The following is an 18,602-nucleotide window of genomic DNA, read 5'->3' as shown; positions in this document are numbered from 1 at the left end:
AGGCGGCGAGAGGAGATCCCCAGCGCATGTGGAACATTACTACAAAGCCTCCATGCTGCAGGACCCATGGGCTAACCTGGAGCCAGTCTGTTTCTCTGACATTAACCAACAGTACAGCAACCTGCAGACCTCTAGCACTGGCAAAGGAGGGAGATATTTCAGTTAACAGTTTTGAAAACGTTAGGGATTTTGGTTATAGAGCAATTAAGTCTGACTTTTTTTGGCTACTGTAGCCTTGGAAAAAGTGAGTTGCTTCAGAATTGATGTTGTGAAGAAAAGAAAAGCAATCTTTATGCAATGTGCCTGTGTAATGTTGAAGAGAGGGGCTGTTCTGTCCCAGCTTGTGGGCATTAATTAGGTTTGGTTCAGTGGCATAATCACATTGCAGTGAAATTCATCAAAGCATCGCTGCAAGTCGCTGGTAAAGTAATGAAGATGTGATGGATGTTTGCCATTTACTCAGCATATTCCAAGTAAATTTGTTATTTACTTTTTCTTTACTCTTTCCAATTTTTCACCCCCCCCCCCCCCCCCCACCTCAAAGGCAGTAACTAATTGAGCTCCCCATTACTTTACCAAAGTTACCATTCTTCATGTGAAATTTTGAAAGTAGGAGTTAGCAGGCTAATCAGCTGTAAGTGGCATCACAGTGGAACCTGATTCAATATTGTTCTGGGTGAGATTAGCTGACTCAGTGCAGAGTAGAGCTGGAATCAAAGGCCATCTTGCCCTATGTAACTCAGTACACACCATGCTATGTCTTTGCCTCTTGAGCCACTGGGGCAGCTGAGATCACTCTGATGCTGCTTAATGTTGTGAGGTGTCCATGTCTGTTGCGATTATATGAAACAGAGAAGAAAAGATAGCTACCAAAGGAAATAAAACAATCAGAGTGCTTGGAACTGAGGATAAGTTGTGAATACGTGTTGTCGAGCGATGCTTCACTGAAAATAAACCACTGAGGAATGCTAACCACATAAAGAGTAAATGAGTTATGGTGGCTGTAACTTGAGCGATTTACTCATCGTAAATCTCAAGCCCCTGGTGCCTACTTTGTTTATAAAATCCATACAGCACGTGTGTTTATAAATGGAGGACTTTTATGTAATGTTGTAAAAATATTTTTATTTTTTATTCATATCTAAGCTGCTTACCTTTCTGGCTGCAGAATGAGTACTGATTGGCTATGGTGATGTGGTAGTGTGGGGGCGGGATGAGGTGTCGTTGCATGTTTGACATTAGTTACTCTGACTGTTGTGATTGCATTTAAGTGATGTCATCTTTGACTGCTTTATTGTTTCTGTCCCGAGAAAGAAAAACTGAGTCGTGTACAATGTGCCACTATATAGGATGGGCATTTTGCATGGCCAGAAAAAATAAATTTGTACTCTCATCTGGAGGGGTGGGCTGTATTTATATTTGCTTTGGCATATTGGACAAGAGCAGCCAGCATTTTTTGGCTGGCAAACATGAGAAATTTAGGAGTGGGCAAGTTCAGCTATATGGGGGAATTGCTTACACAAAATAAGAGGATACAAAACACTATTCAGATATCAACCTCAAATAAAATCTTTACATTTCTGAACAATGAGGCCTTGTATTATGTCTGGAGCTAGATTTTCCATTTTGGCAAAATCTCAAATGGAAATATGGCACTGTGGAAACCCACCTAACCCAAAGCGTCCTGCTTCTGTCATAGTTTCTAGCGACACATAAAGTTAAATAATGATGGTCAGCTCCTAGCGCTATGGACATAGTCATTAGGAGCTCAGAATTGGAGGGGGCTGGAGTGGGGTGGGTCGTTGTTGGGGTGAAAACGAATATGCTTCTACTAGCAACTTATAAGCAACACGAACAAAAAATGGTTTTGGATGCAAAACTATATATACCTCAGGAATGCCTGTGGAGGGCCAGGCTTCCCAGGTTCAGTGCTGAAGATCTAGAAGTTGTTTTGAATGAAGTTAGGCAGAGGAAGGAGGCACCATTGAGCTCACCAACAGGAGTGACAGGAGATAGAAAACCCAATCAGTGCCAATTCCCAATGCTTCATGCCCAGCCACTGATTACTTTTTAATGACCTGATCAGAGCAGACAAGCTAAGCCGATCTAGCCATGCACTCCAGGATTTTTTAAAAATTCATTCATGGGATGCGGGCATTGCTGGCTAGGCCAGCATTTATTGCTCATCCCTAATTGCCCTTGAGAAGGTGGTAGTTGCATTCTTGAACTGCTGCAGTTCATGTGGTGTAGGTACACCCACAGTGCTGTTAAGAAGGGAGTTCCAGGATTTTGACCCAGCGACAGTGAAGGAGCGGTGATATATTTCCAAGTCATGATTGTGAGTGGCTTGGAGGGGAATTTCCAGGTGGTGGTGTTCCCATGTATCTGCTGCCCCTGTCCTTCTAGATGGTAGAGGTCATGAGTTTGGAAGGTGCTGTCTAAGGAGCCTTGGTGAGTTCCTGCAGTGCACCTTGAAGGACACACTGCTGCCACTGTGCGACAGCGGCGGAGGGAATGAATGTTTGTGGATGGGGTGCCAATCACATGGGCTGCTTTGTCTTGAATGGCATTGCGCTTCTTGAGTGTTGTTGGAGCTGCACTCATTCAGGCAAGTGGAGAGTATGCCATCACACTCCTGACTTATGCCTTGTAGGTGGTGGACAGACGTCAGGGAGTCAGGAAATGAATTACTCACTGCAGGATTCTTAGCCTGTGACCTGCTCTTGTAGCCATAGTATTCGTATGGCTGGTCCAGTTCAATTTCTGGTCAATGGTAAACCCCAGGATGCATTAAACACATCTGCCACTGACATTGATATCCCGTTCACAAAGCATTGAAACACTTCAATTGTTTACCAACCAACAATGTCCAGGTAACCCCACAATGCCCTTTAAACCTCTAGTCTTCAACTCAAGGTGTTCATTCTCAGCCTTGCATGCATTCACCCTACTAAAAGCCTGTTTTTAATTGCTTGCTCTTTTCCCACTGTCATCACCTTCATTATGGTCTTCATGATCAGTGGCCACATAGAGTCAGTGCTGGTGGCATGGTAAAAATAAGCATGTGCGATGCTGCCTTTTCTCAGGGTGGTAACACACTGTCCTGCTGCCAGCAGTGCTTGCATGTGTGGCCACATTGGCACAGGGCCAAGCAACCAATGGAACACCAGGTGCTGTCTGCAGCAGGTCCATCTTGGGATCCAGCTGCTATGTGGCGAAGACCTCTTAATTTCAAGATGTTTCCATCCCAGCGCAACAGCCTTCCAACCAGCAGAAGCATTAGATTTGGAGTTAAGTGCTCATACAACATACATTTGCTTGAAGGGGAAGCATGGCGGTTAGAAGAATAAGGTGTGCACACATGCAGTGTGGCTGTCAGTAAAATTATGATGGCAATAAAGTTGTGCATACAGGTATTGTTCTTGGCAAGGTTTGGAAGTAGCTTTGATGAGGTGAATTGAAAGGTAACTGTGAAAATTGATGAGCACAGAGAAAGATCTGTAGATGCTGACCTATTTGTGGTGGGAAGGGAAGGGACCTGTAGACAGGATTGCTCATGCAGCTGTTGGACGTTTTAGTCAACAAAAATTCTCCCATATCAAATTGACAGCTGGCACCAGGTTGACTTGCATGCTGATGTACAGCTAGCTACAAACAACCTGCACATTGAGAGAGTGGTATCCATTCCTGTCAATATATATCTGGCCGTCAATAAAAGGAGCAATTAAATCACATTTGTGCCATCTTTGACTTCTTGAATTTTGAAGGATCCTGTCACTCGGTGAAATTGTAGTGCCCTATCACGTTGGGAAGCTAGCTCTAGACAGCAGTGCATTTGAGACTTGCTTGACCTGTGTCACAGATGTGCCCACTAGCAGCCTGGAATGACAACTTGGCCTAGAATTATGCTGACCTTAATAACCACAGATGGGGCTGTACATAAGGCCAGACAGACTGCAGGCCTGCTTGCAGCATGGAGGATAACTCTGTGATGGATCCTTTTATAAAGCAAAGCCTTCTTGGGCACTGCTCCCCATTCAGGTAAGAGTACCTCTGACTCTCTGCTCTGGTTATGGTTGGGGGAGCGGGGCAGGTTGGTGGTGCTGCCATGCACCTACCCAGCAACCTCACCAGCTTGGTCTCCCACCATTACTACCTTGCCAGTGTGGCCTATCTGAAAAGGGCTGGTACTTATAGCATAAAAGCAGAGGAAAAAAGCAGATGGCAACTACAAAAGATACTAAAAATGATGCAACAAGAACAAGATTTGTATAGTACCTGATAATGTACCAACTTTGTTCCTTTTAATCTGATTCCTACCTACATGGTATCACTTAGTAACTCTGAATGCCAGTTTTGTTCTGGTGTGAATTGAGTTGATGACAGAAAATGGGACGCATGAAGTTTCCAAGTTATTACCAGCTCATTTAAATGTTGGTATTTCACCATCTGCGAAAAATGGCAATGCAGTTAGATGGGTGCTTGCATGGCTAGGGATCAGACATAATAGACCCCTGTCTATTTCCTGCCTCTGCCTACCTGTTTACAGACCCAACGTGTGCAGAATGTAGAATGATGTTTAGGTTCTGTATCCTCTGATTGCCAATACTAAGAAAGCTGCAAATCTCAGATCCAATACCTTTCAGGTTAGCCAATGTTGATCATTTATGACAATTTAATTATGGAAGAAAAATTACATTTCATTTTCAGTTATACTTGTAACTAAATATAAAATCAGTTTACCCTCAAAGAATCAGCTGTCAGGCAGATATTTAGAAAATACTAAATTGGTTCTTATGTTCCATAGGTTGTGATAATAGAGGGTTTAACTTTTTGACATTATGTCACTTTTTTCTCTGTGCATTAGTTTAAGATCTAAGTTAAATTGGCTCCTTTTCTTGTCTCCAGGGGTGATAATTCGCTGTGCTTTTGGCACACTCCACTGTAACTTACCCAGTGGTGTGGTGGTTCGGCTGATAATTAGGGTGGAATGCTGAAGTAAAAATGTGCAATATATACACTTAATAGCAACCCCTTTACAAAGAAGGCTGCTGGAGGAACAGAAGGGGAATCTGCCCCTCTCCCTCTCCATGTTCTGGCAGCCTTTCCCCTGTGAGATAAGGCAGGCATGATATATGTGCAATAGCATAGCCACCTGCAACAATAAGGAGCTACTCTGACTCCATGAGCTTTGTGCAAGCCATGTTGGAGTTCCTGGGCGAGCCCATCCTGGCACCTCTATTGCATTTTCCTCACCTACCTCCTTTAGAACACAGCTGGAAAACCATCATGTCCTGGGGATTTGTCAGTCTTAATTTTTTATCTCGTACAGAAGCAAAATACTGCAGATGCGAGAAATTTGAAATCAAACAGAAACTGTTGGAAATACTCAGGAGGTCAAGCATCTTTGGAGAGAAAAACCGAGTTCACCTTTCAGACCAATGACTTTTCTTCAGAACTGGGAGAAGTTCGAGGTATAATAGCTTTCAAGCAGGTGAAATGGCGAAGGATGGAAAAGAACAAAAGGGAAGGTCTGAGGTAGGGCAGAAGACGGGAGACATTAAGTTGGTTGTGATGGGCCAAAGGGCTTGGTAATGGAACAAGTAAAGAAACAAAGGGTGTGTCCACAGAAGGTGTGAATGGCAGAATAGTGAACAGCTGCCTCTGAAAACAAAAAAGAGGAAAACAAGATTAAGAACGTAACATGCATAGGGAAAAAACAAAATGGGGGGGCAGAGATTACGATCTGAAATATTTGAACTCCGTGTTGAGCCCAGAAGGCTGTAATGTGTCTAATTGAAAGCTGATGTGTTGGTCCTCGAGCTCGTGTTGCTCTTTATTGAAACACTGCAGTAAACCAAGGACAGAGAGGTCAAGAGTATGAGCTAGGTGGAGAATTAAATTGACAGATGATTGGAAGCTGGGGTTTATGCGTGCGGACTGAGTGGAGGTGTTCTGCAAAGTGATCACTCGGTCTGCGTTTGATCTCATTGAAACCACATTGTGAGCCGCAAGTACAGCATATTAAATTGTAATAAATGCACGCAAATCGCCGCTTCATCTGGAAGGAGTGTTGGGGCCTTGGACAGAGAGGAGGGAGGAGGTAAAAGGGCAGGTGTTGTACCTCTTTTTTTTAATTCATTCATGGGATGTGGGTGTTGCTGGCGAGACCATCATTTGTTGTCCACCTGTAATTGCACTTGAGTGCAGTTAAGAATCAGCCACATTGCTGCAGGTTTGGAGTCCCATGTAGGCCAGACTGGGTAAGGATGGCAGATTTCCTTCCCTGAAGGACATTAGTGAACTGGATGGGTTTTTATGACAATCAATGATAATTTCATGGTTTCTCTTACTGAGACTAGCTTTCAATTCCACATTTTATTAATCGAATATAAATTTCACCAGCTGCCGTGGTGAGATTTGAACAATTGTCCCCAGAACGTTACTGGGCTTCTGGATTAATAGTCTAGTGACATTACCTCTACGCCACTGTTTCTCCAGGGAAAGGTACTGTGGGAAGCGATGAGGGTGTTGGGAGTGATTGTGGAACAGACCAGGGTGTCACGGAGGGAACAGTTTATTTATTAATTATTTTTTTCTAATTTTGTTTTCTGGCTGAATTTAACATGAGTGAGCTCCAATCCCTGATTCATTATTAATTTCCATGGAACGCCAGATATATGATCCACCTCCTCTACTGTGAAGATTGACATAAAGTAATTATTCAGCAGGTCTGCCATTTCTTTATTTCATTTGCAGTATTGCCTCCATCCGCTTTTAAAGGGAACACCTCTACCTTTGACCACCCTTTGTCTTTTAATGTCGTTGTAAAAACTTGTTGTGTCAAACTTGACCTCCCTCTCAAAAGAAAGCTTTATTCTATGAAGAGACTGTCAAGGGATCAGCAAAAGCTAACACTTTGTCTCTTGCTTTGTCCCAAAAGGTTTTTCGAACAGATCTGATCACTGCCATGAAGCTTCCTGAGTCATACCAGCTAAATGCGGACGAGTACTATATACTAGCTGACCCATGGCGACAGGAATGGGAAAAGGGCGTTCAGGTGCCAGCTAATACTGAGTCAATCCCCGAACCAGTGGTGAGGTAGGTCACAGTAGGTTTTGGTTGTTCTATGTCACTCCTGAGTGGTCCTGGTGCTACAATGCATAGACATGACATGTGATTTATTAGCAAATCTGTTAAAGTATATTGTTTTGTTACTGGGATGTGCGCAACAACAATAACAGCTTTCATTTATAGAGTGCCTGTTACTTGGGAAGAGAAGCCATTGCTGGAAATGCGGGGGGCGGGGGGGGGATCCACCAGGACAGAGGGTACAGATTATACTGAACACCAGGGCACCAAAGATGAAGGAGAGGGAATGCTTGAGAAGACTGATAGTTGCAGAAGTATACTGATTAATGCACGGCCAAAGTCTAGACAGTTGACAGGTTGAGAGTGTAATTGTAGATGTTCTGGGGAGAGATTTTTCCACGGGTGGAGGCTGAAGGGTTGTGAGTGGGTAGGAAATGTGGGGCATAAAGGACACAAGGAAGTGGTCAAAGAAGGCTTTGTGAGAAAAGCCATAAGAATGGAGAGGCTACATAAAATGGCAACGTGGAAGGGCTGGTCATGAACATTGTTAGAACTTCTATGGGGAAGAGATCAAGAGAGAACAGGATGCCAGTGAAATCAGAGGAGAGGGGCCAAGGGCAGTGAGGATTAGTCATTGACCAACAGAAAATTTTTATGGATTGAGTTAAAAGACTATCAACATGAGAGAGATATACTGTAGACCATCAAATAGTGGGAGGGAATTGGAGGAGGAAGTTTGTTAGTAACTCGGAGGTTAGTAGTAGGCTGAGAATTATAAATAATCATTGGCGATTTCATTTCAGCCACACCCAAATAAAGTGGCAGATAGAAGTAATCGAAGAAAAAAAGGAAGTTGAGTTTTAACATTCCTTTTATTCTTTCATGGGATGTGGGTGTTGCTGGCAAGGCCAGCATTTGTTGTCCACCCTTAATTGCCCTCAGACTGAGTGTCTTCCTAGGCAATTTCATTGGGCAGTTAAACACAGAGTCAAGCACATTATTGTGGATCTGGATTCATATAGGCCAGACCATGTAAGGATGGCAGGTTTCCTTCCCTAAAGAACACTAGTGAACCAGATGGGTTTTTATGGGGTGTTGGATGCTGTCCAGTGGGGGATCTGAATGAAATCTTCATAGTCTTAAGTAGGTTAACTGTATATATTTATTAACTATAAGAACTATGTACATATATACAGTAAAAGCTTCAAGCTTGGAGCTGTCTCCATGCTTGCTTGTGCACACTGGTCTGTTCAACAATAGACAGACCTCCAGGTGCAGGTCAATTGTTCTCTACATCCCTGTGTGGGTGGTACATCAGCTCGAAGATTTGTTTGACTTCATATCTTAGTGGTTCCAGAATCATGCCAATGACCAGGAGTCAGATTTCTTCAGGCCCACAGAGTGGTGTGTCTGTTGTTCAAAACCAGAGGTGTCTCAGTCACGGTTCCTTGTCTGATAGGAGTGTAACACTGGCTCCCCTGTCCAATTTAAAGTTTGTGAGATGGCCATGAACCGAAATGTCTGCATTCCAGAACAAAAAGCCAGGATCTTTGACCTCACCCAAGAAGCATGGCTGTTCGTCCTCTTGGCGTGCAGCCTCGACCTCATGAATCATCTTTGGGTCATCTGTGAGTTTAAAAGCTTTGGCCTTGCACAGTTTGCCAAAGTGTCCAATTCTGTTACATTGAAAGCATTGGGTTGAAATTGCAGGACATTGATGTTGCCAGTGGGGGCGCTTTGTTCCACAGTGCTGACATGGTTGCTTTGCTGGTCGGTTAGGGTATTGCTTCCCTTGGCCTGGAGTGTCCATGTTTCTGTGCTGTTTAACTAACTGGATTGTGGTGTTTCCTTTGCACCACAATTTACTTTCTCCTCTTAAAATGGACCTGTGCTGCACACAGAGTTCAGACTGCCTAAGAATCTGGATAGCTTTCTTGAGGGTTAGATCTTCCTTCGCTTGTAGCATGTTTAAGAGTGCGTCTTCTGCTACTGCTACAACTATTCTATCCCTGATAGGTTCAGATTTTAGGTCTCCATATTCGTAGCCTTTGGCCGATCCTGTACAGATCATTAATGAATGAGTCGACAGGTTCTCCTAGCTGCTGGACATGTTTATTAAATTTAGCCTTTTAGAGGATTTTGTTACTTCTTAGATTAAAATAAATATCGGATGATTTTAGCACTATTTCAAATTTCACACATGACTCTTTGATTCCTTGTCTAGCAATAATGTTATCTGCTATTGGGTCTAATGAGTGAAGCAGCCTGTTAAACTGTTAAACAGCTTCTGTCTTTTTATCCAGACTTGAAGCAATTGGGTATCTAATTAATCTTTTTCTCCAAAGCCCCCAATTATGTGATCAATCTGGGCCTTGGATAAATCCAAATTGATCAGGAAGAGTGGATTCCTGATCCATGGTTAAAAGATTTTAAAGTGTCATTTCAGCTTTAAGAAGATGCTGATATTCAAGATGGCGACACCGCTCATTTGAAGGCAAAGGGTTTACCTGCACTTGGGCTGCCACTTGCGCTCAGCCTTGAAAAGATTTTATACAATGGCTGCTTGGATTGACTAGCTGCAGACTGCCCCTTTTCAGTGCTAAACTTTAGGATCATGGAAGTGTTGAATCCTGGGCCTTTGCTGGTCTTTAAAGCTGATTCTTTAGTCCCAATTCTTCCAAATTAATGAAATATGTTTTTTTCTCTTTTTTGGAGTGAGCTCGGACGACAAGTGTTCAGGCGCCGGCTCAGGAATCTGTTTTTTTTCCAACGGAGTTTTTAAATGACAATTCTTGACTACTGAACTTTTTAACAGTTTCTCAGGACTTGTTGTATCTTGAAATATAAATGTTTTAGCTCACCCTGCTAGGTCTGCTGATTCTGCACTCTGGTTATTGAAGCTGACTTCCATGGAATTCAAAGGAGTCTTCTGCTGCAGTGAAGAATTTAATTTCTGCCTTCAGCTTCCAAGCCTTTCTTTTGAACTTTTCATTGTTGATTTCCTTCCACGCCTTTGCTTCTTGAGCTTTTCTTCAGGTCAGAATGCTTCTTTTGATTTTTCCTTCAGTTTTCCAGGGTTTTAACTTTGAGGTTTTGAATAGTTCCATTTGTTGCCACTATGTTGTAGTGTGTCAGATACTGTCCGGTAGGTCTTGGTGAAGTCTTTGTAGTCTTAAGTAGGTTAACTGTATATATTTATCAAATGCAAGAGCAATGTGCATATATACAGTAAAGGGTTCAAACTAGGTTGCTGTCTCCACGCTTGCTTGTGCACCCGACTTTGTCCAACACGAGACTGATCCTGAGGTGCGGGTTATGTGTTCTGTTACAGTACAGTGTGGGTGGTACTATACTCAGTCCCATGTTAACCCTGTACATGCCAGACCCTTATACTACAGGAACCATTACTGAGATTAGCTTTCAATTCCTGGTTTTCTTAAATGAATTTAAGTTCCACCACTTTCCATGGTGGGATTTGAACCAATGTCTCCAACCATTAGTCTGGGCCTAGTCCAGTGATATTACCACTACGCACCATCTCATGTATAGAGAACTTTTTTGCCACTCAGTATGTAAAAAATCCAACAAGGAAAAAAATCACTGCTGGATCTTGTAATGGGTAATGAACCAGAACAGATAGGAGAAACAAGAGAATGAGAACATAATAGTAATAGTGATTACAACATTAAAGTTCAAGAATAGGATCAAAAGTGACTTAAGTAAGACAAAGGCTAAGGTATAGTTTGGAAAAGAGCAAATTAGGAGGGAATGAGAGTTAAACTTATGAGGCAAGGTTTGATCAGGGATAGTCAGCATGGCTTTGTCAGAGGGAGGTCATGCCTAACAAATTTGATTGAATTTTTTGAGGAGGTGACCAGGTGTGTAGATGAGGGTAGTGCAGTTGATGTAGTTTATATGGATTTCAGCAAAGCCTTTGACAAGGTCCCACATGGGAGACTTATAAAGAAGGCAAATGCACATGGGATACAGGGTAATTTGATAAGGTGGATTCAAAATTGGCTTAGTTGTAGGAGACAGAGGGTGATGACAGAAGGCTGCTTTAGTGACTGGAAGCCAGTGTCCAGTGGCATACCACAGGGATCTGTGCTGGATCCCCTATAAATCATCATTTATATGAACGACATAGATGACTATGTGGGGGTGGGGAGGATTAGTAAGTTTGCGGATGACACAAAGATTGGCCGGGTGGTTAACAGTGAGGTTGAGTGTCTTGGGTTACAGGAAGATATAGATGAGATGATCAAATGGGCAGATAAGTGGTAGATGAAATTTAACCCTGAAAAGTGTGAGGTGATACACTTTGGAAGGAGTAATTTGACAAGGAAATATTAAATGAACGGCATGACACTAGGAAGTTCTGAGGAACAAAGGGACCTTGGCGTTTGTGTCCATAGATCTCTGAAGGAGGAGGGGCATGTTAGTGGGGTGGTGAAAAAGGCATATGGGACACTTGCCTTTATCAATCGAGGCATAGATCACAAAAGTAGGGAGGTCATGTTGGAGTTGTATAGAACCTTGGTGAGGCCACAGCTAGAGTACTGTGTGCAATTCTGGTTGCCACATTATAGGAAGGATGTGATTGCATTGGAGGGGCTGCAGAGGAGATTCACCAGGATGTTGTCTGGGATGAAACATTTTAGTTATGAAGAGAGGTTGGATAGACTTGGGTTGTTTTAGTTGGAGCCAGAGAAGACTGAGAGGCGACCTGATCGAGGTGTCAAAGATTATGAGGGGCATGGACAGGGTGGATAGGGAGCAGCTGTTCCCCTTAGTTGAAGGGTCAGTCACGAGGGTACACAAGTTCAAGGTGAGGGGCAGGAGGTTTAAGGGGGATGTGAGGAAAAACTTTTTTTACCCAGAGTGTGGTAACGCTCTGGAATGCGCTGCCTGAGAGGATGGTGGAGGCGGGTTGCCTCACATCCTTTAAAAAGTACCTGGATGAGCACTTGGCACGTCATAACATTCAAGGCTATGGTCCAAGTGTTGGTAAATGGGATTCGGTAGGTAGGTCAGGTGTTTCTCACGTGTCGGTGCAGACTCGATGGGCCGAAGGGCCTCTTCTGCGCTGTGTGATTCTGTGAAAGTCAATTGGGAGAAAATCTTGAAAAACAAAGAAAAAAAGCTGTGGGAAATCTTTGAAAGGGCAATAGAGTTCAAGAGAAACATATTCTACTAAAAGCCAAAAGCAAGCAAGCTAACCTTGGGGACACTATAGATGAAAAAAAATGAAAATGAAAATTGAATCTAAAGAAAAAGATACATAAGTACTACTTACATATTAAAGGAGAGATGGACAGAAGGGAATACAAGGAACTTAGGAGGGATGTTAAAAAAACTATCTGGAAGGCAAAGGGAAATTACAAAATCAGGTTATCACAGAATATAAGAAAAATATAAAGTGAGGTTGGTAGACTGTCATTGTGTCATTAGTAGACTGTCAGTGTGCAGTAGATTGTCACTGTGTGGTTGGTAGACAGTCACTGTGCGGTTGGTGGACTGTCAGTGTGCAGTTGGTAGATTGTCAGTGTGCAGTTGGTAGATAGTCACTGTGAGATTGGTAGACAGTCACTGTGCGGTTGGGAGATAGTCACTGCAGTTGGTAGACAGTCACTGCAGTTGGTAGACAGTCACTGTGCGGTTGGTAGACAGTCACTGTGCGGTTGGTAGACAGTCACTGTGCGGTTGGTAGACAGTCACTGTGCGGTTGGTAGACTGTCATTGTGCGGTTAGTAGAGTCTCACAGAAATATAGAAACATAGAGAATAGGAGCAGGAGTAGGTCATTCGGCACTTCGAGCCTGTTCCGCCATTCGATATGATCATGGCTGATTCTCTATCTCAATGCCATACTCCTGCTCTCTCCCCATACCCCTTGACACCTTGAAAGTAATCCAGAGACACCTTGGACTAGTAATCCAGAGACCCAGGGTAACGCTCTGGGGACCCGGTTTCGAATCCCCCCATGGCAAATGGTGGAATTTGAATTCAGTAAAAACCTGGAATTAAAAGCCTAATGATGACCAGGAAACCATTGTCGATTGTTCTAAAAACCCATCTGGTTCACTCATGTCCTTTAGGGAAGGAAATCTGCTGTCCTTACCTGGTCTGGCCTAAATGTGACTCCAGACCCAAGGTTGACTCTTAAATTGCCTCTGAACTAGGGCAACTCGGGATGGGTAATAAATGTTGGCCTGGCCAGCGACATCCACATCCCATGAACAAATAAAAAAAAAAGTCGAGAATCTATCTATTTCCTTTTTAAATATATTCAGTGGCTTGGTTTCCACAGCCCTCTGTGGTAGAGAATTCCACAGGTTCACCACCCTCTCAGTGAAGAAGTTTCTCCTCATCTCAGTCCTAAATGGTCTACCCCATATCCTGAGACTGTGACCCCTTGTTCTCGACCCTTCAGTCAGAGGAAACATCATCCCTGCATCCAGTCTGTCCATCCCTGTCAGAATTCTATATGTTTCAATGAGATCCCCTCTCATTCTTCTAAATTCCAGTGAATACAGGCCTAGTCAGCCCAATCTCTCCTCATACGACAATCCTGCCATCCCAGGAATCAGCCTGGTGAACCTTCGCTGCACTCGCTCTATGGCAATTATATCCTTTCTTAAGTAAGGGGACCAAAACCGCACACAGTACTCCAGGTGTGGTCTCACCAAGTCCCTGTACAGCTTTTTTAAAATTCATTCATGGGATGTGGGCCTCACTGGCCAGGCCAGCATTTATTACCCAACCTAATTCAGAGGGCATTTAAGAGTCAACTACTGTGGTTCTGGAGTCACACATAGGCCAGGCCAGGTAAGGACAGCAGATTTCCTTCCATAAAGGACATTAGACATCCTTGCTCCTGTACTCAAATTCTCTCGCAATGAAGGCCAACATACTATTTGCATTCTTAAGAGCTTGCTGCACCTGCATGCTTGCTTTTAGTGATTGGTGTTCAAGGACACCCAGGTCCTTTTGTACATCAACATTTCCCAATCTATCATCATTTAAATAATACTCTGCCATTCTGTTTTTCCTACCGAAGTGGATAACTTCACACTTATCCATGTTACACTGCATCAGCCATGTATTTGCCCACTCACTCAACTTGTCCAAATTGCCTTGAAGCCTCTTAACATCCTCTTCACCACTCATTCCCACCTAGTTTTGTGTTGTCAGCAAACTTGGAAATGTTACATTTGGTTCCCTCATCCAAATCATTGACATATATTGTGAATAGCTGGGGCCCAAGCACTGATCCCTGCAGTACCCCACTAATCATCACCTGCCATTCCAAAAATGACTTATTTATTCCTACTTTCTGCTTCCTGTCTGCTGACCAATTCTCAATTCATGCCAATATATTACCCCCAATCCCATGTGCTTTAATCTTATACACTAACCTCTTATGTGGGACTTTATCAAAAGCTTTCTGAAAATCCAAATACACCACATCCACTGGTTCTTACTTATCTATTCTGCTAGTTATGTCCTCAAAAACTCCAGTAGGGTTGTCAAACATGATTTGCCTTTCATAAATCCATGTTGTATTTGTCTAATCTCGTTGATATTTTCGAAGTGTTCTGTTATCACATCCTTTATAATAGACTCTAGCATTTTCCCTACTACCGCTGTTAGGTTAACCGGTCTGTAATTCACTGTTTTCTCCCTCCCTCCTTTTTTAAATAGTGGGGTTACATTTGCCACCCTTCAATCTGCCGGGACTGTTCCAGAATCTATAGAATTTTGGAAGATGACAACCGACGAATCCACTATTTCCATGGCCACCTCCTTTCGAACCCTGGGATGTAGATTATCAGGTCCTGGGGATTTATCGGCTCTCAGTCCCATTAATTTCTCCAGCACTATTGTTTTAGTAATACTAATTTCCTCCAATTCCTCCTTCTCACTAGACCCTTGGTTCCCTGGCATTTCTGGGAAGTTGTTTGTATCTTCCTCAGAGCTAAAGTAGTTGTTTAATGCCCTGACATTTCCTTGTTCTCTATTATAAATTCTCCTGTTTCACACTGTAAGGGACCTACATTTGTCTTCACTAATCTTTCTCTTTTTACATTCTTATAGAAGCTTTTACAGTGCTCTTTTATGTTCCTTGTGAGTTTACCCTCATACTCTATTTTTCCCCTCTTAATCAAACTCTTTGCCCTCCTTTGCTGAATGCTAAACTGCTCCCAATCCTCAGGCTTGCTACTTTTTCTAGCAACTTTATATGAGTCCTCTTTGGATCTAATACTATCCTTAATTTCTTTTGTTAGCCGTGGTTGGGCCGCTTTTCCTAGTTGTGTTTTTGCGCCAGAAAGGAATATATAACTGTTGCAATGCATACATCCCTTCCTTAAATATTAGCCATTGCCTATCCACGTCATGCCTTTTAATGAAGTTCCCCAGCCTATCTTAGCCTACTCATGCCTCATACCTTCATAGTTTCCTTTGTTTAGTTATAGGACCCTAGTTTCAAATTGGGCTACATCACTTTCCATTCTAATGAAGAATTCTATCATGTTATGGTCACTGTTCCCTAAAGGACTGTTCCCTGCACAACAAGATTATTAATTAACCATTGCACAGTACCAAATCTAGGATAGCCTGTTCCCTAGTCAGTTCATCGACATACTGGTCTAAAAAACCATCTCGTACACATCCAGGAATTCAACCACCAGAGTATTAATGCTAATTTGGTTAACACAGTCTATATGTAGATTAAAGTCACCCATGATTACTGTAGCACCCTTGTTACATGCATCTCTAATTTCCTGTTTAATGCCGCCTCCTACCTTATCACTACTGTTTGGAGGCCTGTAGACAACTCCCACTAATGTTTTCCGCCCCTCGTTGCTTCTTAGCTCCATCCAGACTGATTCTATATCTAGATTTTCTGAGCCAATATCCTCTTTATTGCACTGATTTCATCCTTAACTAACAACACCACGCTACTTCCTTTTCCTATTTGCCTGTCCGTCCTAAATATCAAGCACCCTTGGATATTCGGTTTCTAGCCTTGGTCACTCTGCAGCCATGTCTCTGTAATCGAAATCTATCATATCCTTTTACATCTATTTGCACTGTTCATTCATCTACCTTATTGCAAATGCTCTGGGCATTCAGGTGCAGTGTCTTTAGACCTGTCTTTTTAATATTTTTACACATTTATTTTTGTACTATGGCCCTACCTACTGCTAGCTCTCGTTTCCTCTGCCTTCCACTTTTTTGCTTTCTACTTTTCTGTCTTTTCTTCCTATCTTTGTTTCCCTCTCTTGTGTCTCCCCACTCAGGTACCCATCCCACTGCCAACCTAGTTTAAACCCTCCCCCACAGTACTAGCAAATACTTCTGCAAGGATATTGTTTCTGGTCCTGCTGGAGTGCAACCCATCCAGCTTGTACAGGTCCCATCTTCCCTGGAATCGGTCCCAATGCCTCAGCAATCTAAATCCGTCCCTCCTACACCATCTCTCCAGCCACACATTCATCTGGTCTATTCTCCTATTCCTGATTTTGCAAGCACGTGGCACTGGGAGTAAGCTTGAGATTGCTACCTTTTGATTTATTACTTAGCTCCCTATATTCTGCTTTCAGGACCTCATCCCTCTTTTTACCTATGTCGTTGGTACCGCTATGGACATGGCTGCTTACCCTCCCCCTTCAGAATGTCCTGCAGCTGTTCAGTGACATCCTTGACCCTGGTACCAGGGAGGCAACGTACCATCCTGGAGTCATGTCTACGGCCACAGCAACACCTGTCTGTTCCCCTTACAATAGAATCTCCTAGCACTATTGCTCCCCCACTCGTTTTTCTAGCCCCCCCCCCCCCCCCCCCCCTCCGTGCAGCTGAGCCACCTCATGGTGCCACAGACTTGGCTGTTGCCGCATTCCCCTGAAAAACCATCTCCTCCAGCAGTATCCAAAATAGAAAATCTGTTGAAGAGAGAAATGGGGACTCCTGCACTACCTGCCTAATGCCTCCACTCTGCCTGGCGGTCACCCATTCCCTTTCTGCCTGTGCACTCTTTACCTGCAGTGCGACCATCTCACTGTACGTGCTATCCACGAAGATCTCGTCCTTGTGGATGCTCCACAGTGACTCCAGCCTCAGCTCCAGCTCCAAAACATGGATCCTGAGTAGCTGCAGCAGGAGACAGTTCCTGCACACTTGGTCACGCTGGACACTGGAAGTGTCCCTGACATCACACAGGAGGAGCATTTCACTTGGCTGAGCTGACTTGCCATGACTTAACCTTAAATGACTCCCTTTACTTTTACTTCCTCTAGCTTAGAGAATATTAAGGACAGACGAAATAGTCACCAGGTGCTATTTAACAAGGCTGCCGCTCTTCTTACTGAGGAAAGGTAGAAAATGAAAGGATCTCTCCTCCCCTCCTTACCGAACTCCCTCTCTCACCAAACTCCACCTGAAGCACTCTAATGCAGCCCAAAGCAGCACTCCAGTGCAGACAAAAGCAGCACTCCAGTGCAGACAAAAGCAGCACTGTAGATGGCTTGCCTTTATACACTCTGAATCTAGCTTCTGAAAACCTGTTTAAGCCAGTTAACTGTGTGATTAGTAGACTGTCACTGTGCAGTTGATGGACTGTCACTGTGCGGTTGATGGACTGTCACTGTGTGGTTAGTAGACTGTCACTGTGCGGTTGATGGACTGTCACTGTGCGGTTGATGGACTGTCACTGTGCGGTTGATGGACTGTCACTATGCGGTTGATGGACTGTCACTGTGCTGTTGATGGACTGTCACTGTGCGGTTGATGGACTGTCACTGTGCGGTTAGTAGACTGTCACTGTGCGGTTGATGGGCTATCACTGTGCGGTTGGTAGACTGTCACTGTGTGGTTCGTAGACTGTTACTGTGCAGCTGGTAGACTGTCAATGTGTGATTACTATACTGTCACTGTTTGTTTGGCAACCTATCACTGTCTGTTTGGTAGCCTGACACTGTGTGGTTAGTAGACTGTCACTGTGCCATTGATGGACTGTCGCTGTGTGTTTGGTAGACTGTCGCTGTGTGTTTGGTAGACTGTCGCTGTATGTTTGGCAGACTTGTCACTCTGCGGTTGGCAGGCTTGTGACTGTAGTTGGTAGGCTTGTCACTCTGCGGTTGGCAGACTTGTCACTCTGCGGTTGGCAGGCTTGTCACTGTGCGGTCGGTAGACTGTCGCTGTGTGCGGTCGATAGACTGTCGCTGTGCGGTCGGTAGACTGTCGCTGTGTGCGGTCAGTAGACTGTCGCTGTGTGCGGTCGGTAGACTGTCGCTGTGTGCGGTCGGTAGACTGTCGCTGTGTGCGGTCGGTGGACTGTCGCTGTGTGCGTTCGATAGACTGTCACTGAAGCTGATAAAGTGCTAATGAGACTGATGGTGTTGATGGCAGGACCAGCACTTGCTTCACTCTTGTCCATTAGTCATGAGCTGAGCAGAACGCACCTGCTGAGACTGGATACTGTCTCCATGACAACACAAAACTGGACTG

General features: G+C 43.8%; 1 protein-coding gene across 4 annotated transcripts in view; it reads left to right on the top strand.

Annotated features, from left to right (window-relative positions):
• Positions 1-18,602, top strand: part of jade2 (jade family PHD finger 2) — a 150,967-nt gene that overhangs the window by 36,059 nt on the left and 96,306 nt on the right. For all 4 annotated transcript variants that reach the window (XR_013577818.1, XM_078550976.1, XM_078550974.1 and 1 more), the window contains exon 6: positions 6,944-7,101. Coding sequence is in view for 3 of the 4 variants with exons in the window: in XM_078550976.1 (XP_078407102.1) it covers positions 6,944-7,101 (158 nt within the window). In the remaining variant the exon portion in view is untranslated. The remainder of the gene's footprint in view (positions 1-6,943; positions 7,102-18,602) is intronic.

This window comes from Cetorhinus maximus, chromosome 10 (genome assembly GCF_964194155.1).
Source record: "Cetorhinus maximus chromosome 10, sCetMax3.hap1.1, whole genome shotgun sequence".
NCBI lineage: Eukaryota > Metazoa > Chordata > Chondrichthyes > Lamniformes > Cetorhinidae > Cetorhinus > Cetorhinus maximus.
This window is presented reverse-complemented; position numbering and strand designations above follow the sequence as displayed.